We start from the raw sequence: 24,590 nt of genomic DNA, 5'->3' as shown, positions 1-24,590 counted from the left end.
TGACGATTCTTGATGCAGTGCTGCCTGAGGGATCGGAGATCATGGTTGTTCAGCTTAGGCTTGCGCCCTTGTCCTATACGCACTGAAATTCCTCCAGATTCCTTGAATCTTTTAATTATGTTATGCACTGTTGAATGTGAAATATCCAAATCTCTTCTTATCTTTCTTTGAGGAACATTGTTTTTAAACATTTCAATAATTTTCTCACGTATTTGTTGGCAAACTGGCGATCCTCGGCCCATCTTTGCTCCTAAAGGATTAGACCTTTCTTGGATGCTGCTTTTGTACCAAATCATAATTACAATCACCTGTTGACATCACCTGTTTCAAATCACATCATTATTTAACCATTTTACCTCATTACTAGCCCTAAATTGCTCCTGTCCCAACTTTTTTTTAAATGTGTTGCAGGTCTGAATGACAGGAAAGGATGCATATTTACAAATGACATAAAGTTGACCAGACAAAACATGAAATGTTTTGTGTACATATTGTCTGCAATGAAATACAAGTCAAAGTAAATTTAGAAATCACTTATTTTTTCTTTTTTTTGCGTTTTCCATACTGTCCCAACTTTTTCTGATTTGGGGTTGTAATATAGTAACACATTTTACATATTTAACATATGAACTGAACATATTCAATAGATCTGTTTATATAACATGCAAATGTTACTTGTTTTATATAAAAATATAAATATATATGCATGTATGTATGTGTGTGTGTGTGTGTGTGTGTGTGTGTGTGTATATATATATATATATGTGTATGTATGTGTGCGTGTGTGTGTGTGTGTGTGTGTGTGTGTGTAATATATGTATGTATTAAACATGATTGTTTATATACAAATATATTCATTTAAATGTTTAGTGTACATATTTTAAATTGTTTGTATTTAACATATTTATGTAACATGCCTATATACAAACATATTCATTAAACATATGCAAATGTTACTTGTTTTATATATAAACATCCTTTAAATGGGTTTTAAGGCCATTTATCTTTTATGTATAGATAACATTTTTACGGATTATGTTTGTATAAAAAAGCCTATTAATAAATGTAATATAATCATATTTATTAAATGTTTAAATATTTAAATATTTAATTCATTTAATATGTTTATATTAAATGTAAAATGTTTTTATGCAAACATATTTATTAAATGCATTCAGTTCATATATTTTAATGCATTTTTAAACATAAACGTTGATATTGTAAACGCAAATATTTTTATATACAAAAATACTCATATAAATATGATTTTAAGACTTTTTACCCTTTAAATAAAACCTTTATCAGAAATAATTTGCTGTGTGTGTGTGTGTGTGTGTGTGTGTGTGTGTGTGTGTGTGTGTGTGTGTGTGTGTGTGTGTGTGTGTGTGTGTGTGTGTGTGTGTGTGTGTGTGTGTGTGTGTGTGTGTGTGTGTGTGTGTGTGTGTGTGTGTGTGTGTGTGTGTGTGTGTGTGTGTGTGTGTGTGTGTGTGTGTGTGTGTGTGTGTGTGTGTGTGTGTGTGTGTGTGTGTGTGTGTGTGTGTGTGTGTGTGTGTGTGTGTGTGTGTGTGTGTGTGTGTGTGTGTATTCTATTATATTCGCTATATATATTCTCCACCTCTTCTCTCAGTATCGTCATAGTGCACCTTACGTGGGACACCCGCAGCAATATGCCATCCAGCCACCAGGGTCTGGAACCTTCTACCAAGGACCCAGCCCTGGGGAATATCCCACTCCTTATGGCAAGTACTGAGCGCTCTGTAGCGCACACTTCAGTGTGAGTGCGCTTGCGTCACACCCAGCTGGTTTATATTAGCTCCAGGTAGTTTCAGTGTGTGTCTGATTAGCTGAGAAATGACCCCGTTTCCAGAAAGCGATTCACTCCAAGGCTGTTTAGATCTCATGTGAAAGCAGCACACACAGCGACATGACTTACTTTTTTCCCTCCTTCCCTCTCTTTTCCAACAACAGCTGCCGGGCCGCCATATTATGCTGGCCAGACAGTGTACCCTCCCTCTCCGCCCATCATAGTGCCTGCACAACTGCCACCTCCACCAGCCAAGCGTGAAAAGAAACCAGTGAGTACCTGAAACATTCCACCTCGTTTTAGAAACTCCAAGGGATCCACTTAGTTTTCAATTCATTTTAGACTGATAAGGCTTGGAATTAATCCCAGCAGCCCTGGCTGGCAGACCCAGATTAAATGCACAAATGCTGTTAAAAAGGGATATTCATCAAGTCTTAGTTTTACCCAGATATTGGCCTTGGCTTTTTGTGTAATTATGTCATGCTAGTCTATTAAATTTCCAGAATTCAAGATGAAGAATAAGTAAGTATTGAATTGGTCCGGGAATTAAGTCGATTTGTGTGCTGTGCAACTCCTGACATATGGTTTTGTTGCATGCTGGGAGGTTGGCATAGCCGAGGTGTTTTATCCCAAGCCAAAGTGAGAATTAAGCCTGTTAGAAATTTCACCCATCCTCGTGCAAACTTTAGTCTTGGGACCATCAAGCCAATTAAAGATGTCAGGTCATTCCGAAGCATTTTTTCAAAGATTGATTGTGAATTCACAAATTTATGAAACATAAATTGAACTTTCAGGATAAAAATGCCAGTGATATATTTCAGTTCTAAACTAAACCAAAACAAAAATGAATGTGCCTTTGAACATACTAATGTAATTTACATGATATATTCATATAAATATGATCTGATAACATTAAAACTATGAAATATAGCTTATTTAAGTACATTTATTATTCAAGTAAACAGTTGGTTATAGAATAAATAAAGAACAAGGAAAGAAATTACAAGCATTTGAACAAATTTTAAATTTATATTATAGTAATTATATTTATTTTATTTACACTATCATTTAAAAGTGTGGGATCAGTAAGACTTTTTAATATTTCTCTTAAGACCGTAAAAAAAACAATATTTTGACATTACAATTTAAAATAACTGTTTCCTATTTTAATATATTTAAAAAAAATAACTGATTCCAATGATTGCAAAGCTGAATTTCTAGCAGCCATTACTCCAGTCTTCAGTGTCACATGATCCTTCAATCATTCTAATATTCTGATGAAACATTTCTTATTAATATCACAGTGTAAAACATTTTTGCCGCTTAATATTTTGTGGAAACTGGGATGCATTTTTTTCAGGATTATAAATCATAGTCTTTTATTTATTTATTATTTGTTGTTTTGCGCCATTGTCCTCCCAGATCCGGATTCGAGACCCCAATCAGGGTGGAAAGGACATCACGGAGGAAATCATGTTTGGAAGCAGGAATCCTACTCCTCCTGCTGGGCATCCGGTCTCCACCTTTACCCCACCTGCAGGACGGCCCTCTTCGACACCAACCCCTCCCACAGGACACCTGTCCTCTACGCCGACCCCTCCACAGGCAAGAAATTGTTCACATTGTTCTTTGACTCCAGAAACGGGCATCACTTCAAACAAGGGTAGGTGTAGTATAGGCTAAAATGACATGTAATTTCATAGGAAAGTGAGTTATCAGGTGCCAGAACTTGTTAATTCTCAGTTATTTAAATTTGAAATTATTTACTTCAGTGCAGTGCAGTTCTTAATTCATTTTTACACAAGTTCCTGCGTCATGTGAGTATTTAACACGTCTTTAATAATTAGCACCGATTTAAGCTCTCACTACTCATGTCTATTGGGTCCTTGGCTCAGCTGTTTTAAGCTCACCTGTCTAATGCTATTTTCCAGACATGTACAACCACCCACTACTCTCTCTCTCTAGCTGTCTCTCCCTCTCTCTGGCACACAGGGTGTACATGGATTAGTTCCAGCTCACACAGTCTGCCCCCAATCTAATCCCCATGAACACACTGAAAGCATTAGGCTGTTAGCTGCTCCATTATATGTTTATGTATATTTTGGTCTGTGGACAATCAAAAAATAAAAAAGAATCTATAAAGTGTGTTGATAAGCAGTTAAATGTTTTGCTAGTGGGAATAGCAATGGCTGCCACATTCCACTTGAATCATAACCAGCAAAATGAACTTCAGCGGTTCATAGATAATATCAGATGCTAATAGATTTGACAATGTACTATGGCACAAAATGATTACCATATGTCATGTCAAGTCACCTTTATACAAAGGTGTTTCAAAGCAGCTTTGCAGTGATAACAGGAAAAGGATACATTTCTGCTGTTGTTCAGCTGAAGTCAGTTCAGTGTTGATTCTGTTCCGTTGTAAAGATCATCAATTATTAAATGAGTTCATTTCATTTATACGGCAGTTCTGCAAAGAATAATGTCATGGTCCAGCTCAGTTAATTACATGGTACTGTACGTCTGTGATTTCAAAGAAAGCAAGGGTACTACGGTGATTTATGTCTAAAAAAACATGGTAATCCATGGTACCTGTCTAAAAAGACACAAGATTACCATGCCCAAAACATCATGGTACCATGATAGCTAAAAAGCATGGCGAATATTATGAATATACATGTTCAAAAAACATTAATTCATGAATCCATTATCTACCCACGCCTTACATGAAAATAAGATGCTGTTGGGCACTTTATGGGCCAGATTTACTAACAGCTTGTGCCAGTGCAAACCCTCTTTTGGTGTTAAAAAACTACTGTCAGGATTTATTGAAAACACGCAGTGAAAAATTAGAGCTGAAAAAACAAAATTTATCGGATTTATTATCATGCAAGGTGATTCACTAAGGTTTGCGCTAGTCAATTTACTGGTATTTGCGCCATTATTTAACGGCAAAAAAAGCATGTCTTAAACCAGGTGCTTATTTGCGCTGCTCTTGGTAGATTGCATTGGTTATTATGTAAGTGATTCGTCTGCGTCTGTTCTTTAATTTGAGCGTCGTCAGTAGATCACATGCAGAACTTTCCATTCCCATCTGCCCTGTTTAGTAAATCTGGCCCGATATGTCTAAGCGGGTGATTCTGGGTAAGAATAAGTTAGACGTTGGACTAGAAGTTATGCCAATAGTACAAGGTCTAGCTCTGTCAGACTGTACTATGGTTGACTGATGTGTCTGTATTGTTCTTTCTTTCCCTTTCACCCCAAAGCAGCCAAGCAACTGTCAGACCCCAGAACAAGTGACGTATGTCAACCCACCTCAGAGACTCTCAGAGAGTCCTGCATACATGGATGGCAAACCCAGCTTAGGTATAAAGCCACACACAAACCCCCCTTTGTGATATGATTTGTCCCTTAAAGGAAATTTATTTCATTTTATTCATGTTTTGACCCTCTTTTTGCTCTTGACATTATAGATGACGGGCCAAAAATGGAGTCTGGTCCCATAAAGCCTGTTTCTCCTGGGCCAAGGCCTCCAGAGTCCTCTTTAGAGAAAAGAGAAGCTCCAAGTCTTCCATTATTAGCCTCTTCTTCTTCTTCTCCAGAGGTGGCTTCCGATGTTCCCTCCCATCCTTCAAGTGGCTGCATGAAACCCACTGCCGCGGGAGAACCAGAATTTATAGCTCCTACAACCACTAAGGCTCGGACGCATCAGGTCATCTGCGGCGAGGAATCTCTTCCTGTAACTTCTCCCAGATTGTCTGCTTCACCCTCACTGTCCCTCAAAGTGGTGAATGGCCTTGCAGAGTCTCAAACTCCATTATCAAGCTATGAAGAGCCTGAGGTCCAGGAAGCCCTAAAGATATCCTTGTCCTGTGAGGTTAATTTGCCAACCCAGGGTACATCCTCCACAGAGGAGTCCGTTCAGGAGGTTACAGTGGCCTTGGAGGAGCTCCAGGCAAAGCACCTCCCTTCTCTAGCTGCACATGTGTCCTTGATCCCAACCGCACAGGCCTCTTCAAGCACCTCTAGCACCGCCTCTGTCCTTGCACCACCACCTGGTTTGGCACCACTAGTGCAGTCGGTTGTCCTTGAGGCACCAGAGCAAAACAAAACCTCTGACGATGTCCAACCGAAAACTCAGGACGCTTCAGAATCACAAACTCAGAATAATTCTAAAAAGCTCATACCATCAGGTATGTGTGCCAATCTGTGTCAATATCAGGCAAAATAAAATGTTCAATGACCAATTACCAATTGTGTTTCCTTTTTGTGATAGCCCAAGCTGTTTCTGCTGTACCAAAGTCTTGGAAGAAACCAAATGAAGAAGTTCTGATGGTGGAAACACTGCCGAAGGAGAATGAGGTGAGCGAGAGTGTGTGCATTAGTGTTAAGGCCTGTTTAGACCAAAGAAGATAACTATAAAGATAAAGATATAGTTCTAAAAATCGTTCTAAATATAAAATAATACCGGTGTCCACACCACAACTACAACGATAACGGCACAGATAAACTATATTGTTGGAATCACTTTCAGAATGATTTTTCCAGTTGATGAGCGATAAAAACATTGACAGCCAATCAGAATCCATCCTGCTTTTAAGTGCTTGATAATTTCAGGTGTCAGGTGACATACAGTAACTGCAGCAAGCGCTTTGAACGATATCATCCACTGGAGTAGATGCTAATATAGTTATCTTTGTAGTTATCATTCTTGGTGTGAATGGCCTTGGGGCAGTCGTGGCCTAATGGTTAGAGAGTCGGACTTGTAACCTGAAGGTTGCGGGTTCGAGTCACGGTGGGGGGAGTGAATAACCAGCACCCTCTTCCACCCTCAATACCACGACTGAGGTGAGACCCTTGAGCAAGGTGCCGCAGCAATATGGCTGCCCACTGCTCTAGGTGTGTGTTCACGGTGTGTTTGTGTTCACTACTGTGTGTGTGCACTTGGATGGGTTAAATGCAGAGCACAAATTCGCCATTCACAGGGTCACCATACTTGGCCACACGTCACTTCACTTCACTTTATTGTCCTTAACAAAATTTCTGAAATAAACATACAGTATCTGGGGAAAGTATACTAAAATTAATTTTTGGATTGTTTTGTTTTGCAATGACATTACGCAGCACCTGAAAATTGTCCCCAGCATGCTCCCTGTGCAAGCAGGTTGTCACATTGGTTATGTTTATGGAAATTAGCCTATTTTCAGGCGCTGCGTAATGTCATTGCGCCGCTGCACCCATGGTACGGCAGCAAAGTTCCTTGATTATAACGCCTGAATGAGAGTATAGTTCCTAGCCATATCGGTCTAGAAAATCGCAACTTTTCATTTTCCGTCGGCCTTAGTACACGATGTAACTACAGACAAGTCGAGTTTTAAATGGGAAAATATCGAAACTCTGGTCATTTTTGAGCGAGATGCTAACGGTCTAATCCGATTCAATGATCTATGCTAAGTTATGCTAAAAGTGCTACTGCCAGACCCAGAGATCGGCTGAATGGATTCGAAAACGGTAAAACTCAACCGTTTGACTCTAGGGGAGTTGGAAAATTAGCCTTTTTTCAAAAAAAAGTGGAGTGTTCCTTTAACAAAAATAAATAATCGGATAAATAAATGCTTTATAATTGCAGTTCATTATTAGTTCATGTTAACTAATGAACCTTATTGTAAAGTGTTACCATTTAGTTTTTATTTCAGTATCAAATTATTTCAGTAACAAGGTTTGTTGTTAGTTATAATAACCTGTCCGTAGAAAAGGGATATTGGAAAATTGGCAAAACCACAGCACATAGCGTAAGACAGACTAATGAAATTGTTGTCATAATAACACACACCATTATGTAGTCATTTATCTCACATTACACCTCCAGGCCCTTGTGTAATACTGCTTTTCTTCGCTCCACATCAGGAGGAGATCTCAAAGGAGAGCTCTGCTGAAAATGAGATGGTCTCACAGCTAACCTTAGGGACCTTCAGCAGCCCCTTTACAGTGCCTGAGCACCAGGAGAAGCTCTCAGAAGAGAACGGCGAGACTGAAACAGAGCCATTCAGGAATGGGGTGGAGACGGAGAGCACTGACAGTGGCGTTACGCTCGGGGACAGCAGAGGGTCCATGTGTTCCCCCACTCCACTCATGCAGGAAGGTAAGACTTTGTATTTGGTCTTAATCTTAGTGTAGGTAATTAGCAGTTTTCTATCATTCATTCATTCATTGGAGGTCACATGGTTGAAATATCGACATATATTGAAGGACTGTTTATTAAATAGTCAGTAGTCTTTTACAGCACAGGCTTTTTATTGCTAGTCACATTTTGATTTCAGAAAGTCCTTTTTAATTTCAGAAAGTCCTTTTTAAAGGTTTTTTTGTTGTTTGTGTCACCAGAAAGCGCCATACAATTTTATAGACTTTTTGTTGATGCTTCCAATCTATTATTCTTATTAAATTGCATAATAAATTAGTCTTGTTAACATATTTGACCTATATTATTGCTGTGCTTTTTCCACACCAGGCCTTGTGCAATCTAATGGAAAGAGACAGTATGAACGGGACTTTCTGTTGGGATTTCAGTTCATGCCGGCCTGCGTACAGAAGCCAGAGGGACTGCCTCAAATCAGTGATGTGGTGCTAGACAAGGTGTTTTTTTGGCTTATGGTTTTCTTATATACATTGTCAAAAGTGTTGGAGTCCATATTTTCCTTGTCTTACTGCTTCTTGGATTATGTAGACAAAAACAGTGCATTTGATAAATAATAATATGATATAACGTTGGCAGCTAATCAGCACATTCAAGGCTTTTCACACTTTTTTTTAACCCATGGTTAAAGGGATAGTTCACCCAAAAATTAAAATTGACCCCATGATTTATTCACCATCAAGCCATCCTAGGTGTATATGACTTTCTTCTTTCAAATAAATACAAGTTATATTAAAAAATGTATGAATGGAAGACCAAAAAAGTGCATCCATCCATTATAAAAGTAATCCACACAGCTCCGGGGGTTAAAGGGGCACTTCAGCGCTGGAAAGATGCATGTGTATTTAAATTTAGGTCATTTATGTAGTAGAAATGTGAAATTATTTATGAAGTGGCTGCCTTCTAGACTGAGAAAAGCCAGAAAATGTACTTTTGGCTCATATGGATGAAGACAACAACTCCCAGAATACACTTGCTTCGCTGCCCTACGAGGCCACTCCCAAGCCACGCCCACCAGTTACATCTCTTGCCCACCGCGCACCACACTACCGTTGTTTTCATTTTTATAGTAATAAAATAATTTAGTTCAGTTAGAGAACAGACACTACAATTAGTCTGTGTCTTACATTCTATGAGTGAGATCCCATCCCTGTGGGCAGCTTGCAGAACTAGCTCCTACTACTGGCTGTAGTCTTTAGCCTCTGGCCAAAAAAGCCTCCGATGACGCAAAATGACGATATTTGCGTCATCGGAGGCTTTTTTCCAGGCATAAAATACATAAATCTCTTGTCTGAGGGGGGAAGCACGATCATTCAAATATACTACCGGGTTTCTACTGATACAAAGCTTAATGCTAAATCGCTGAAGTAACCCTTCAATAAAGGCCTTCTGAAGCGAATCGATGCATATTTTACTTTATAAAGTTTTTTTATATATATACTGCAGACGGCCTTTATTACATTTCAAATTATAGAAAACAGTTAAATTGTAATAATATTTATTATTTCACAATATTACAGGTTTTACTGTATTTTTGATCAAATGAATGCAACCTTGGTGAGCATAAGATACTACTTTCAAAAACATTGCTGACCCCAAACTGAAAGGCAGTATACGTGAAACAATGTGATGCTTGAATGTTATGGCAAGTTGTTCTGCAAAAGACAACCAATCATAAACTTTGCCATTTTTGTCTCATTAAATATACATAACCAATCAGTGTTATTAACCTTGTGAATATGCAGATAAGAATCTTAACCCAGGTTTTGCAGTGTGACACCTCTTAACCAATACTCAATTTAACATTGTGATCCTAATCATTTTAAGTGTCAAATGCACATTCTTTGTCTACTTCCTAAAAAAACATGCAAATATAGACATAACATTTGTGAAAACAAAACGTGAAAAGTACAGCAATACAAGTATGTTTCCCTGACTTCTAAACTTCAGCTGAGCTGCACTCTTCAGCTATGAAACTCCCTAGACGTCCTGTTTCCATTAAAATTGCATTACGGTTATGTCATACTTGGCAGTAGGCATCATTTAGCCTAAAGACGATAGAAAATAAATGCCCTGCCCCTGTTTGATGCATAGTCTTAAGCTTTAGCCTAATCTGTTGATATGAGGGAGTTTACGGCTAGCTTTTCATTTGTTTATACATTCTCAGTTACTGTTTCCGACAACACTTGCTTCTGTTGTTCTGAACATACACTCTGTACTTTCAGTTTCCCATTTCAGTTCCTCGATTTGACTCTGCATGTGTACTCGCTCACATCTGTTTCTGGCTGTACTTGTTCCCTTCATCACAAAATGACTGGAGCATAAATCGTTGAACATGCTGTTGATATATAAATAACAAATGGAGCTGGTCTCCATGGCAAATAGTGTTTGCCCATCAGTGCTGTAGGGCAAGGAAAGACTGATCTCAAACCAGTTTCTCTCATACTGATTGTGATAAAGATACTGATAGGTACAGCTAGTCCAAGATCAGCATATGCAGGGGAGGGGGGGGTCTGGGATTTCATTCATGTCACAGCTCGGTTTCTCACTGCGTCCCCTGCTGGATAAATCATGGAAACGTTGTCTTCTGTTTCAGATTAACCAAAACAAGCTGCCTCTGAGGTCTGTGGACCCCAGGTTGATTTCCAGAAGCGCTCCCCAGGATTTCACTCCTGCTTTTGCTGACTTCAGCAGGCAGATGCCCGGAGGACGTGGAGCCCCAGTGAGTTATAATATCTCATATGCTTTATTACAGACCAAAAAAACTAAAATAGTTCTAAATGTAAGGTTTTCACACACAAAAAAATCCTAATCTATCAACCCCTTTAGCAATTTGGGAGAACATGTAGCAATTTGGTTGATGAATCTGTCCATATCAAGAAGCCTCTGAAGAATAATATCTGGGTCATGTTAGCCCAAAATGAAAAGAAAGAATTAATTAATTGAATTTTCCATAAACCTATTTTTTTGGGCCGTTATGACATTTTCATAACAATTAAGCACATTTTCATCCCAAATTCTCATTACTGCATGAATGCAAAAAATTTAAATAAAATCCTGTTACGACAATGTGAACTAAAATAATGATATATTATTTAAATGATAAAAAATATATCAAATATTATCAAATATAGAATATATATCATGCCTTTATTTTAAAGGGGTGGTAAACCACGATTTCACTATTCTAACTTTAGCTAACGTGTAATGTTGCTGCTTGAGCATAAACAACATCTGCAAAGTTACAACGTTCAAAGTTTAAAGCAAAGGGAGATATTTGCTTTTAAAGAAATCAGTTTCTAAGGACTACAGCAAACGGCCGCTAGGGACTACTACACATTCACCCAGGTTTTGCTGACATCACCAGGCCCAATATTTACATAAACCCCTCCTCCGGGGAATATGAAATAAGGGGGGCGAGGCAATTTTGTATCGCCGCGGGGAAGCGTTAGTAGGCTGTGTTTTTGCCGCAATGCCGAAGAAACGCTGTTATTTTCATCCGGATTGCAGGTCTGGGGTACTTGCTTTGTTCAGCCTTCATAGGGAAGGGGGTGCGTTGCAGAGCGTTTAACATACAGCATGTTATATGCACGTGTGTTTGAGTCAGCGGGGAATCAGGCGCGCGCAGGGCTCCCTGCATCCACCGTCTTCGCGATTTCAATACCAGATTTGCACAACGTCAGCTGCGTGAAAAAAACACTGCCGGTGCGTGGATGCACAACGCGCGCGCTGCACATTTCACGGAGGACAACACAATCTTCCACAAACTTCGCGAGTTCAATACAGGATATGCACAACGGCTTGTCCTGAAAGCTGGATTTACAAACAGAAGCTGTTTACGGGCCACAACCTGTAAGTCTGATTTATTTTTCATCAATGTGTTTTCCTGTAATAGGTTGTAGCAAGGAAGTAAACAGATGACAGCGCTGTTCTGCAAACCAGTCTGTTAAATGCTCATTCATACTTAACGTTATCCGACGAACACCTAACGTTAAAATCTCAACAGCGAACCTGGCATTAGTGTAAATGATTCTTTGATTAGAGCTTTTATGTATTGTTTATCTACAGGCATGCTAAACATGGTTCTGTGTGTGATTTGGCTAACTTACTAGTTAAAGCCAGTGCTTAGTGTTTGTTTTGGGTTAGTTCTTGCGACAGATATTTGGCTATAATCGTTCTAAAAATACAAAAGTAACAGTGCCATTCAGTAGCGATCATTATAGATCCGCAGTCTTTACTCTTGAGGACTGAACAGGTTCTGCTCGATCATCTTCACTCAAATGTTCTGGGTCTGATTCGAGCTCATATGGTTTTATTGACGCCGTTGTTTCTAATACTGAACAGCCTCCGGTAAGGTAAGGGGCGTGACGTTTCCGACGTGCACTGCGGTTAGCGAATCACAACACACTGGGCCAGCTAACCAATCTGAGCCCACTGCGTATTTTTGAGGGACTGGCTTCATACAACCCGGAAAGCATCAGACCGTTTTACAAGGAGGGACAGAGCAGTGTAGAATAAAGGTCAAATATATGAAAAATAAGGCAATTTTTTTTAAAACGAAGCATGAACACATGTTACAGTGCACCCCACAAACACAATCAAGCCTTCAAAAGAATGTGTTTTACCACCCCTTTAATGTAAATATTTTTTTACAGTAAAAATTAACAAAGTATTACTGTAAAGAAATAAAATCTAATGAAAATCACCATTTGAGAATGAGATACAAATAAACTAAAAAAAAAAAATCATATATATATATATATATAATTTTTTTATTTTATTTATTTTTTTATTCTTTTGATTTATAAATGAGATTCACCAAGTCGTTGTCTACATTTGAAACTGACACTCTTCTAAACGTTTCTAAACACTTTATCCGAAGCTTATACATGTGCGACGTCCCCCTCCACGCAAGATCATTGTGAACCTTTCCGTTAACGATGACGTTCAACTCAAGAAGTCGGAGAACGCCTGGAAACCTGGGATGAAGAGAGAGACTGTCCCAGATGAGCCAGAGGCCCTGAGAACCCAGGTGTGAATTCCTGTTCTTTTATAACTATTATACACGAGTGTAAACATTCACAGTAAAAAAAGCACTCAAGACATGACATGCACTCTCAAGTTTGAATTAGATGGTTGGCACATGTGGATGCTCTAGTCTAGTTCTTGTCAGGCACTGGGATTTGTTTGAGGATCTCGCATCCTTCGAGTCCTGTTTTGTCTGTTTAAAAAGAAAGGTTGTTTTGAACGCTGTTAACTGCTATGTGTTGGCAATCTTGTTTTCTGGCACTACAGGAGTTGTTCCGTAAAGTTCGTAGCATTTTGAACAAGCTCACACCCCAGATGTTCAATCAGCTGATGAAGCAGGTAACGGATCTCACAATCAACACTGAAGAAAGGCTTAAAGGAGTCATTGACCTTGTGTTTGAGAAGGCCATCGATGAGCCCAGCTTCTCTGTGGCCTACGCCAACATGTGTCGCTGCCTGGCCACGGTATGTTCTATGCATTTTGCACATTGCAAAATTTCCATGTCTATTTTCATCGGACTGTCCATTATTTTACCTCGCATTCTTTTATTCAATATGTCATGGACATTTCTTCCTCTTCGGATCCAATTGTAGCTAAAAGTGCCCACAGCAGACAAACCTAATACGACGGTAAACTTCCGGAAGCTGCTATTGAACCGCTGTCAGAAGGAATTTGAGAGGGACAAAGTGGACGACGTCGTACTTGAGAAAAAACAAAAGGAGCTGGACTGTGCCACATCAGTAATTATTCAATAATTATTAGCAAGACTTAATTTAGACTTGCTTGTCTTAGGCATTACGGACAAAAAATATAATGGGCAAATATGTTTTAATATGAATAATTTAATGGGAACTTCACCCAAAAGTTACAAATCTGTAATTTACTCACCCTCATGTCACCCCAAATGATTTTAGTGTCTAATTCATATTTTATTGGGTAATAATTTCAAAAATTTCATTAGTGTATACTATTAATATTTTGAATTGGCTTTTATTCTTTTTTTTTTTCAGTGTTCATTTTAGTTTTAGTGCTTTTTAAATTTGTATTTGGTTTTGTTTTTTATATTTATATATAGCTTTAATTCATTTTATTTCATATTATACTTTAGCTTAAACTTATTTGTCAGGTTTTTTTTTTTTTTTCATCTAATATTTATATTTTATTTTATATTATAGCAGCTTTATTTCAGCTACCGAAAACAATTTTAGTTTTAACTTTAGTTTAAATGAACAGTAACAACGCTGCTAGAACATTCTTCAACATTTCATATTTCGGGTTCCACCGAAGAAAGTCATACAGGTTTGGAACAACATGAGGGGGAGTAAATAATGGCATAATTAATTTTTTGGTACACTATTCTTTCAAAAACCTTATTAAAAGCATTATGCGATTTACATGAATTTCTCTTTTTCTCTCAGTCCTCAGAAAAGGAAAGAATGCAAGAGGAGCTCGAGGAGGAGAAGGACAAGGCCCGACGTCGCTCCACAGGAAATATCAAATTCATCGGTGAGCTGTTCAAGCTCAAGATGCTGACAGAGCCCATCATGCATGACTGTGTGGTAAAACTACTAAAAAACCATGATGACGAGAGCTTGGAGTGCCTCTGCAGACTGCTCACCACCATCGGCAAAGACCTTGACTTCGAGAAAGCCAAGGTAACTCGCCAACAGTTTGTTATTATACATTCTGGAGCCGTATTGATTTGAATTTCGCAAGATCGTTGGTGAAAATCCCATCGAAAGGGAAATCGGAAAGGCTCTTGGTGCATCCAAGGTTGAATATGTTGATAATGGAGACTAGAACCACTGTAAAACATTTTCTCACTTTTCAAACTGGTCAAGAACTGCCTTCTTACACAAAACGGTATTATCTATTTGACAAGTAGGGACAAGTAATGTCAATGTCAAGCACCGAATACGAGTAAAACTGTTTTTTATGTGACATTTGGTCGATTTAATGGAATTGCAACTTAATACATAGTTAAAGTTGAATTGTAAGAGTGACAGACTGACCCTTGCTATTGTAACTCAAGTAATTCAAATCAAAGACATGCAAACCATCCACTAAAGAAAACATCTGTCACGACTTGTCTATCTTGTAGCGACTTGAACCTTAGTGGAAAATTTAGCAGTTTATCTAGGATTCTCCAGACTTTGTCCAGACCTCCATGTGGCAAACACATACACTATTGTTCAAAAGTTTGGGGTTGCTTGCATATTTTAATGTTTATGAAAGAAGAGTCTTATTCCTACCAAGACAGCATTAATATTATCAAAAATACAGTAGAATATATTTGTTAGGGATGCACCAATCATGGTTTTTCATGGCCAATAATGATTACAGATTTTTTTTACAAGCAAATGGGCCGAATCCGATACTGATTGCCATTTTTTTGTTTTTTTTTGTTTGCTCTATTACAGGCCAAACTGTAGCCATTTGAAATTATAGACAACCACTTCATTTTAATCACAATCCAAAGATGATACACACATGTAGCATGAGCAGTTGTTTTTGATCATGATTTAGATCATATCATTTTCATGTTCTGACTTTAGCTTTGTGACATTATGCTACATAAAACAAAAATAGCAGACGGATTGAATGAAAATGCGAATCCACTCTCTGGCAGTAGGTGGCGCTTATGGAAGAGCAGCGATTTATGTAATGTTTCCTTGGTTATCGCTGTACACAAAGCAGCACTGCGCTTATAAACACTACTTTAATAGGCATTATACGGAAGTAGGAGGAAACAATGAGCTTGCGGTACATTCATTTGAAAAAAAGTGCATTTTTATAAATAAAAAAATTTGGAATTCTGCTTGATTTGATGTTTTTAGATTCAGGGGTAGAAAATCGATAAACGGCTTGAATATTTGATTTACGCATGTGGGTGGGAAATGCCCCATTCCGATGATTGGTCAACCAAACGTGGTTCTGTGGCTTTATTTTGCTATAGCATTAATAAATTTGATTTCAGTTTCATCCATTGTTCAAAACTCAGCGAATTGTCTAAAATAAAAGTTATGACTAATGCATATATTTACACTTAAAACAATACTGGTCTGCGCTTCGCTACAACTTAAAAGCATCCGCTCCACGCTGTCCAGCCGCAGTGGGTCACACAGCTTTGCCACGCAGATTTGGCTAAATAAAACCTGTGGTGTGCCAAAGAAATAGCCTGATGGGTAATGGTTGCAGATGCGAGGTACATTAATATTTCTAAAATAATCATAATATTTCTCTGACACAGGTTATCGATCCCATGCCTACAGAGAAGGCCCTTTCTATGCCCTGCCCAGTGCGGTTTGTGTCAGCATTCCTTAGTCCAGTTGTTTGATGAGAGAGAGAGGTTATTTGTAATAAACGCTTTAAGAATTCGTCCAACTATAGCAGCAGACGACTATTATTCTGTTGCAAAGAACTGTGGAAGAACTGAAAGTGGCACAGGTTGAAGTTTGGTTGACCAATCAGCGTAAAGGAGTGTTCCATACCCTGCCACATTTTCTACCCTTGAACCTAAATACATAAAATCAAGCCAGATTCTTGTTTATTTGTATTGGTTGTTTTTGTTTTGAAAAAAGTATTTTTACAGTATTTTCTGTGCTCTCCTCTTCTATTTGCGTCCGAATTCAGTGAATGGGGACACCCGTCGTTGGCCTGTGTTAACATCCTGTTTACAGACTTTGTAATATGACAATATGACATTTTGGTAAATTATTGCAGTGCAGTTTGATTGCAAGTCTGAAACACAGGTCGTCCAAAATAAAACAAAAAAGTCTGGTTGCTGATCGTGTATTTGGAGCAAAACATGTCCGGTTCCGATTTATGTCCAATCAACCGGTGCATCTCTAATATTTATAACTATGTAAAATTCTTTTTTTGATAAATTAAATGCATCTATGCTGAATAAATTATTAATTTGTGAAAACAATTATTTACTTACCCCAAACGTTTCCCAATAGTCTTAGTCCATATGAAATACTTCTCATATTAAACTACCTACATATCACTACCACTTTTATTTGATGGTGCCACATGAACCATCTAAATAATGTCAAGAACAACATATTCACAATAAGACTAGTAGATATTTGCAAAAGGTTAATTTCAAACTTTATAGACATGTAAAAGGACCAAAATTACGAGACGTTTAGGGACAGCTAAACCTGAAATCGTGTGCAGATGTGCTTCAAAGTTCCTCAAAGAAAATTCTTGAATATCCTTCAAAGATTCAATGCCAGAACCCTGCAAATATGGGCAAATCCTGTAATTGGTTTCACCTTGAAAGTGCAGAGTGTGGGAACATGTAAACAATTGTGTTTCCTGGAAGACTGAAAACTTTTTTTTCCTTTGGACATTGCATAAATCCAGCCAATCAGACTGTGGCTTGCCATTTTCAGAAAGCTTTTGTGTCCAGTATGCATCAGACATTTCGTGAACTGCCTCTGGGCATGCTGTCTGAGGCTACAGTGTATAACGATTGGAGCTTTATTTAGCACGAGAGGACACTCAAAAGCTGAATTTTTGGAAGAATTCTTAACTAACCACATAATCACTGTTGTTCACTTGGCATTTCTTCAGCATGCCTCAGCTGTGTGTTTGTTTGTTAAAATAGGCTACAAATAAATCAGTCCAGTACCCTGGAAAGGCAGCACTCAGCAGGCCACTAGAGCTCAAGCTGTAAGGTGTTAACTGTGATACTCAGAGGAGGGACAGACTAATTGTTTTATGCATGTGTTGTAGGAAAATAGCTCCAGTCGAGACGTAGCCCGCAGAGATCTCTGCAGCTCTGTCGGTATTGTGACTGGCATCTTAGTGGCTTCTCTGACAGCTTTGGTATTCTTGTCCAGTAGCTCAGATTCGTAGGATGTCAGTGGTGTGGCATAGTGGTTAAAGGATTAGCAACCAAAAGAGTGCTGGTTCGAGCCTTGGAGCATGAGCTATGCATGGATTGCCACCTCTTGAGCTAGACACCGAACACTAAATAAGTGTACACTAATAAGTGTAAGTCGCTTTGGATAAAAGCGTCTGCCAAATGCGTAAATGTAAATTGCTTCAGGGGGATTCTCCTTGTAAGAACTAGATAGGGGGTCTCATTGGAGAGAATATGTGCAATTGGATGTTTTTGAATAATGTTTTTGAAAGAAGCCTCTTATGCTTACCAAGGCTGCATTTATTTGAAAATTCAGTAAAACAGTAATATTGATATTATTGAAATATCATAATATTGATATGACTATTTTAATATGTTTTAAAATGTCATTTATTTCTTTGATGAAACCTGAATTTTCAGCAGCCATTTCTGCAGGCTTCAGTGTCACAGGATCCTTCAGAAATCAGTCTTATATGCTGATTTGGTGTTCAAGTAACCTTTTTTCTTATTAAAGTTGAAAACAGTTATACGGCTTAACATTTTTCTGGAAAACATGATAGATTTCAGGGTTCTTTGATGAATATAATGTTCAAAAGAACAGCATTTATTTGAAATAGAAATATTTTTGAACAATTTAAGTCTTTACTGTCACTTTTGATCAATTTAAAGAATAATTTCTTCTTACCTTATATGACCCAAACTTTTTATCGTTAGCTTAAGTGAAACAAAATAATAAGCTAGTGTGTGGTGGGCGTTCTGGCGCAATATGGCTGCCGTCGCATCATCCAGGTTGAGGAGATCCCACGCCTTCCATGTAAAGTGCTTTGAGTACCCAGAAAAGCCCTATATAAATGTAACAAATTATTATAATCATTATTATTTTACATGGAAGATTGCATTGTGGGAAATGTAATTCCTCCCAGTGTGCTATGTTGCATACTGTACATTTTTGTATCTCATCTTGGTATTTTATGCATAGAAAAAATTTGCGTACTGTGAACAATATACGTGTACATACTGCAGTAGTAGTACAAGTACATGTAGTGTTCCAAACATACTTGCTTATTTACTAAAATGACCAGGTCTGTGTCTGCCCAGCGTTTTTATAGTGGACTTTGCAGTGTTCAGAGGAAGGTCCAAAGCTTTGCCTGGGGAAAAAAATTCACCAAGTTCCCCAGCACAGCTCCTTATGATCATGGCATGATTGTGTAATTTTGAGTGTTTTTATCTTTAATCTGATTGTGAAGATGTTGAAATACTTTTGTCATTTGAAGTACTTAATTAAAATGTCATTGTAGCTCTACAAGAGGACTAAGCTGGGGGAAAAAAGTCATTTAAATATGCTGCAGTCCAATGCAAAGCAAACGTTTGAGGAATAATCAAGCATGGGAGTGAATATATTCTGAACATTTGTACACACATGCATTTTAAATGTGTTCCAGCTGGGCCCAGCAGACGGCCATAAACCCTGGAGCTAAGTGTTAGGCAAGAGGGTAAATGAAAATGTTTTCTGTATCCATATGACCTTACAGCAGGAACTTCAGGCAGTTTTCTTCTAGCAGGGAGTCAGGTTGGGAGATAGGTTCTGCGTTTATTGACCTTGTTGATTTAGTGCAGTTCTTCGCCTCAAAACATTATTTTTAGATTTAAGATGACTCCCTGTATGTCCTAAATAATGGATGGGTACAGACAAGAACATCTGTGCTGTATGATCACATATCACTGCCACAATAAAAAAAAAAATCTGTATTTAATAATCATTTTTCAGAGAAGCAAGTTGTGATTGACAACTAAGGGCGCATGGACTCAGTCTTTGATAATGATTTGCTCTCCATCACCCTCTTCTCTGTGTCCTTGAATAGCCCCGTATGGATCAGTACTTCAACCAGATGGAGAAAATTGTCAAAGAGCGCAAGACATCGTCACGGATACGGTTCATGGTACAGGATGTGATAGATCTGAGACTGGTGAGTGCCAGGGGGGATTGTGATTGCGTTTGTTTGTGTGTGTTGGGAGAGTGTACTGATAGCCATTGCCAGATGTTTTATAAAGGCCTGGTTTTGATACAAGTAAAAGAAAGAAGCAAGAACATCGTAATTTTTTATTTCATTAAACACTTTGAAATCTAGGCTTTATGATGCCTATTCACAAAAGTCTTTTGAATTTATGGTCTGGGATCAATTTAAGGTCATAACTTTTGGCCATGAAATGACATTGTTCACATTCTTCAGATTTAATTTTCACTTTCGAGTGATACAAATGTGTGAGAGAGAAGAGACAAAAAGAGGAGCGATCCTTCTTTCAAAATGTTCTTTCAAAAGCCTTTATTGTACTCAACTTTGAAAATCTGAATGCTTTGTAGTATTATTTAGTTTAGAGTTGAATGGAACTATTTTCCAAAATGATCAATTAATCATAGACATGTGATCTCCCTGTTTATTTATATTGTTTAGCATAACTGGGTTTCTCGGAGAGCAGACCAGGGCCCAAAAACCATAGAGCAGATCCATAAAGAGGCCAAGCTGGAGGAACAGGAAGAACAGAGGAAGGTCCATCAGCAGCTTCTGTCTAAGGACATCAAGAGGAGGCCAGGTTAGATCCACGGCACTTACTAACAGCTTTATAGTGTATCTCCAGCCATACCAGGCCAACTACAGCACCACCCAGAGAACAAAACCTAAATTTCCATGTATACTCAGAGATAAGGTAAGAAGGTCAAAACATTAATGGGAACATGTTGTTTGGACAGCAGGCTTTCCAGACAGCTTGTTTGTAGAGGAGAACACATTAATGGTTAACCAGGTTTGATTGCATTGTTGAATTTGTTGATGCAACATGACTGATCATTTTAAAGTGCCCCTATTATGCTATTTTAAAGGTTCCCAATAGGGATGCCACAATTCTCAATATAATATTGAACCGTTCGGTACGGCATTTACGGTTCAATACGTGCTTGTGAATTGCGTTTTTTTTCTTTCGGTTTTGCATTTAATTATTTTCCTACAAATTCTAGCATTTGCCTCCATCCCAATATACTGAACAACGCGACATACATTCACATCACGCGTTGTGGTAGAGTTATACTAATGGAACACTATAGATATTCACAATCACGAAAGTTCATTATTTGCATGCGTTTGACAGCCTTGCCGGTTAAACATTTCATTCACGTGCTTATGCACTGTTTTAATGCTGCCTTCACGTGCTATCGGAATTATCGTAAATATGAGTTTCTTAGGTAAAAATGGCACATGAACGCCCTCTGATGTCGTGTTTACCACTGGGAAGTTGGGAAATTATTTTGATACCCCAATTCCCGAGATGGGCGTGTCATAAACTTTAAAGATGCAGGTGGGGAGAACCATGGGAGAACTACCAGTGTGGGCAGGTGTGGTTTTATTCGTTTTTCCCCAAAAACAGCTTGATCGTCTTGTCCTGACATAATGTAGTGCATATTTACATGTACGAGTAATAATTTGAAGCGTATTATGTTTGGTACACACTACACAGCGAAAATAGCCTGCATTTGACTGAAATTACAGAATCGGCAGAAAGCTGACTATCTGTAATGTTTATGTCAGTGCATATGTTGGTTTTAATAAGATTTCCCCAATAAATAGGCAAGAATAGCCTTGTGTCCAGCATGATTCCTGTTCATTCCGACAACAAACCACTTGAATGCAACAAGCTCGTAATCACGACTTCTAAAGTGGGAATTAGGAAATTTCCGATAGCACGTGAAGGCAGCATAACACGCGCTTTTCCGAGCGCGCGCACTAAACGCCTGTCAAACACGCGATTACTGAACTAAGTAGTCTTACTGCGCTAATACTGTCAAATACACACAAGGTTAACATAAACACAGTCGGTTATGTCTAAAGTGAAAGTAAAAACGGCATGTGTCTGTATATTACATGCACGCAGGTCTTAAATTGACAGCAGCACAGCCTATGAACACGCTGTCCTTAAAGGGACAGTTCACCTCTAAAATGATGTCATTATTTACACACTCTAATATTGTTCCAAACCTGTATTCATTTCTCAATGACAGAATTTTAATTTTTGAGTAAACTATCCATTTAATGTTAATACAACAACAAAAGACAAAGAGTAATACAGTAGCTAAGAATCAATGTATATTTTATAGTGAAGTCTATGTAGTGTTTTATTTTTACATTTATTCATTCAATTTCATACTTAAATGCTGCTGTACAGCTCTGAGCTGCCACTGTAAATCTTTATGTTTATTTTATATTATACAATACACTAGGAATGTGTACAAGGGTTTTTAAGTAAAGTTTTAAGTTTAAGTAAGGTTTTTCAATTCTTTTAAGTAAAATAAAGAAAGAGTATTGCAATAAAAAATAGTCTTTTTTCTCCTTAACCTGTTGCGGTTCCTATCGCCTAAGAATAGAATAGCAAAAAACTGATGTGACAAGCCATCAGAACCGAACCGAAAACCATGGTTAAAAACCGAGGTATGTATTGAACCGTGGACTAACTGTATTGTTGCATCCGTAGTTCCTAATGTTGCTTTGGAAGTCTTCTACAATATGTTTACATGCATCCAAGGCTAATAAACACTTTAATGTTTAACCTTTTTTTTAACCTTTTGACTCCAAGGCCCCCCATTTTCCAAGACAATATTTGAAGGTGTGATTTACAGATGTGATTTACAGAATTTGTATAGGTTTATTATTTGTTATTATTATTGTTGTGATTGTGAAACAATCACTGCTTTAAACTAATGGCATTTCTGATTCAATGGCTAATATTGGCTAGTGATAATCTGTTGTGAAGTAACTTGTGTAACACGCTGTTCTGTGGCTGTGGTTATAGACCAGAGAGACCAGAGAGATCAGAGAGAACAGAGAGAACAGCGGTCGCAGAGGGAGGAGACGTGGAACACCGTGCCCACTACTAAGAACAGCAGGACCATCGACCCCACAAAGATTCCCAAGATCTCTAAGGTGAAGAGATGGGACAGAATCATTTCGTGTTTCACACATTACATTTTTTTTAATGTGAATCAGAGCATACAATCTGATACGTCAGCACAAAATTGATTGGGGTAACACTGCCACCTGCTGATTATAATCTCAGTTGTTTAGTGCAGCACTGAATAGATTTGACATTGAGTCCATGTGTCCTTTAACAATCAATAATAAGCCATTTTAGTATTTGTGAGGAACTAAATGCTCTCTTTCGTACCCTCTATGATCCCTGAACCCCCACTACTCCCCAATCACAGCCTCAAATCGATGAAAAGATTCAGCTTGGTCCGCGGGCTCAGATCAACTGGATAAAGGGCAGCAGTGGCGGAGCCAAAGCCAGTGACTCTGGTGAGGAAAAATCCACATGACACACAGTATGAAGTAACGTTCGAGACTTGTATGAAGTAACGTTTGTTAAACCTACCAAACTTCATGAATCTTGAATTGACTGTCCATTCAGTAAAGTTAAGAAAACTGATTTATATATAACGTGTATGTATACATGTATGTATGCCCATATTTCCAGAGTTGACACGCTCTGCCAGTAGCACCCTGAACCGTTATTCAGCGCTGCAGTCATCCACGGCTCAGCCCAGCCCACCTGCAGCCCAAACCTCAGAATCCGATTCCAGACGCTCGATGGGAAGGTAAATAACATCTGAAAACAGAGCTTCAAATACAAATTTTGAATGAAATTTTCTAAAAGTTTGACATCTTTTTATTCTGTATGTCTTTGTCAGTCGAGGCAGCACCAGTCGTGAGCGCAGTGAAAAGCCGGTGAGTTTGGGGCCGTCGCGACCCGGGCCCTTCAGTAGAGGTAGCAGTGCCAAGGAGCTAACGGACAACATGGTCCCTGATGAGACACGGAGAGAAGGGCCCGACTCACTCAACACTCCTCGCAAAGCCAGCATCTCAGAAGAGAAATGTGAGATAGAGAACAACAGAGCCACAGAGGCCGGTGAGGAGGACACATTCTCATACTAATGAATGCATATAGATTAAAACTGCTTATCCCATGTATGCAATTTATATATGAAATACTGAGCTTCTGCTTCGTTGCAGTGAAATCAGAGACGCTGCCGGTCACTGGTGTTTCAGAGAAGCCTGTGCTGTCTGAAGAGGAGGCTGAGCGAAAGACCAAGTCCATCATCGATGAGTTTCTGCACATTAATGACTACAAGGTACGTCAATACTGAACCACTTATAACCAGTACCAAAAACCCTTTCTAAGAAATGAATACTTTTATTCATCAAAAATGCATTAAATTGATCAAAATTAACAGTAAAATTCTGTTTCAAATAAATGCTGTTCGTTTAAACTAAAGAATCCTGAACAAATATAGCATGGTTTCCACAAAAATATTAAGCAGCACTGCTGTTTTTAACATTGATAATAAAGATAAATGTTTCTTGAGCGCCAAATCAGCATATTAGAATAATTTCTGAAGGATCATGTGACACTGAAGACTGGAGTAATGATGCAATTAGTAATATTCAATTAGTAAGTTGAATATATTCAATATATTGAATTTTAAAATTGTTGTAATATTTCACAATATTCATTTTTACTGAGTTTTTGATCAAATAAATGTAGCCTTGGTGAGCATAAGAGACTTAAAAAAAACAAAAAGAAAATCTTTTTTAACTTGTGTACAGTACTGTATTGATAAGTATTAAAATTTAGTATAAACAGGATT

At 38.2% G+C, this 24,590-nt stretch overlaps 1 protein-coding gene across 2 annotated transcripts in view; it reads left to right on the top strand.

The window, feature by feature from the left end:
• eif4g3a (eukaryotic translation initiation factor 4 gamma, 3a) overlaps positions 1–24,590 on the top strand; it is a 78,583-nt gene that overhangs the window by 43,979 nt on the left and 10,014 nt on the right. For both annotated transcript variants that reach the window (XM_079844841.1, XM_079844842.1), the window contains 20 exons: positions 1,628–1,739; positions 1,969–2,075; positions 3,227–3,409; positions 5,074–5,170; positions 5,278–5,997; positions 6,081–6,166; positions 7,712–7,946; positions 8,313–8,437; positions 10,594–10,719; positions 12,880–13,029; positions 13,293–13,490; positions 13,620–13,766; positions 14,445–14,681; positions 19,762–19,866; positions 20,353–20,491; positions 22,739–22,869; positions 23,151–23,241; positions 23,420–23,540; positions 23,634–23,851; positions 23,956–24,074. In XM_079844841.1, coding sequence (XP_079700967.1) covers positions 1,628–1,739; positions 1,969–2,075; positions 3,227–3,409; positions 5,074–5,170; positions 5,278–5,997; positions 6,081–6,166; positions 7,712–7,946; positions 8,313–8,437; positions 10,594–10,719; positions 12,880–13,029; positions 13,293–13,490; positions 13,620–13,766; positions 14,445–14,681; positions 19,762–19,866; positions 20,353–20,491; positions 22,739–22,869; positions 23,151–23,241; positions 23,420–23,540; positions 23,634–23,851; positions 23,956–24,074 — 3,447 coding nt within the window. The remainder of the gene's footprint in view (positions 1–1,627; positions 1,740–1,968; positions 2,076–3,226; positions 3,410–5,073; positions 5,171–5,277; positions 5,998–6,080; positions 6,167–7,711; positions 7,947–8,312; positions 8,438–10,593; positions 10,720–12,879; positions 13,030–13,292; positions 13,491–13,619; positions 13,767–14,444; positions 14,682–19,761; positions 19,867–20,352; positions 20,492–22,738; positions 22,870–23,150; positions 23,242–23,419; positions 23,541–23,633; positions 23,852–23,955; positions 24,075–24,590) is intronic.

The sequence above is a fragment of the Gobio gobio genome, assembly GCF_949357685.1.
Source record: "Gobio gobio genome assembly, chromosome: 19".
In the NCBI taxonomy this organism is placed as follows: Eukaryota; Metazoa; Chordata; class Actinopteri; order Cypriniformes; family Gobionidae; genus Gobio; species Gobio gobio.
The sequence above is the reverse complement of the archived record's forward strand: the minus strand, read 5'-3'. Positions and strand labels throughout refer to the sequence as shown.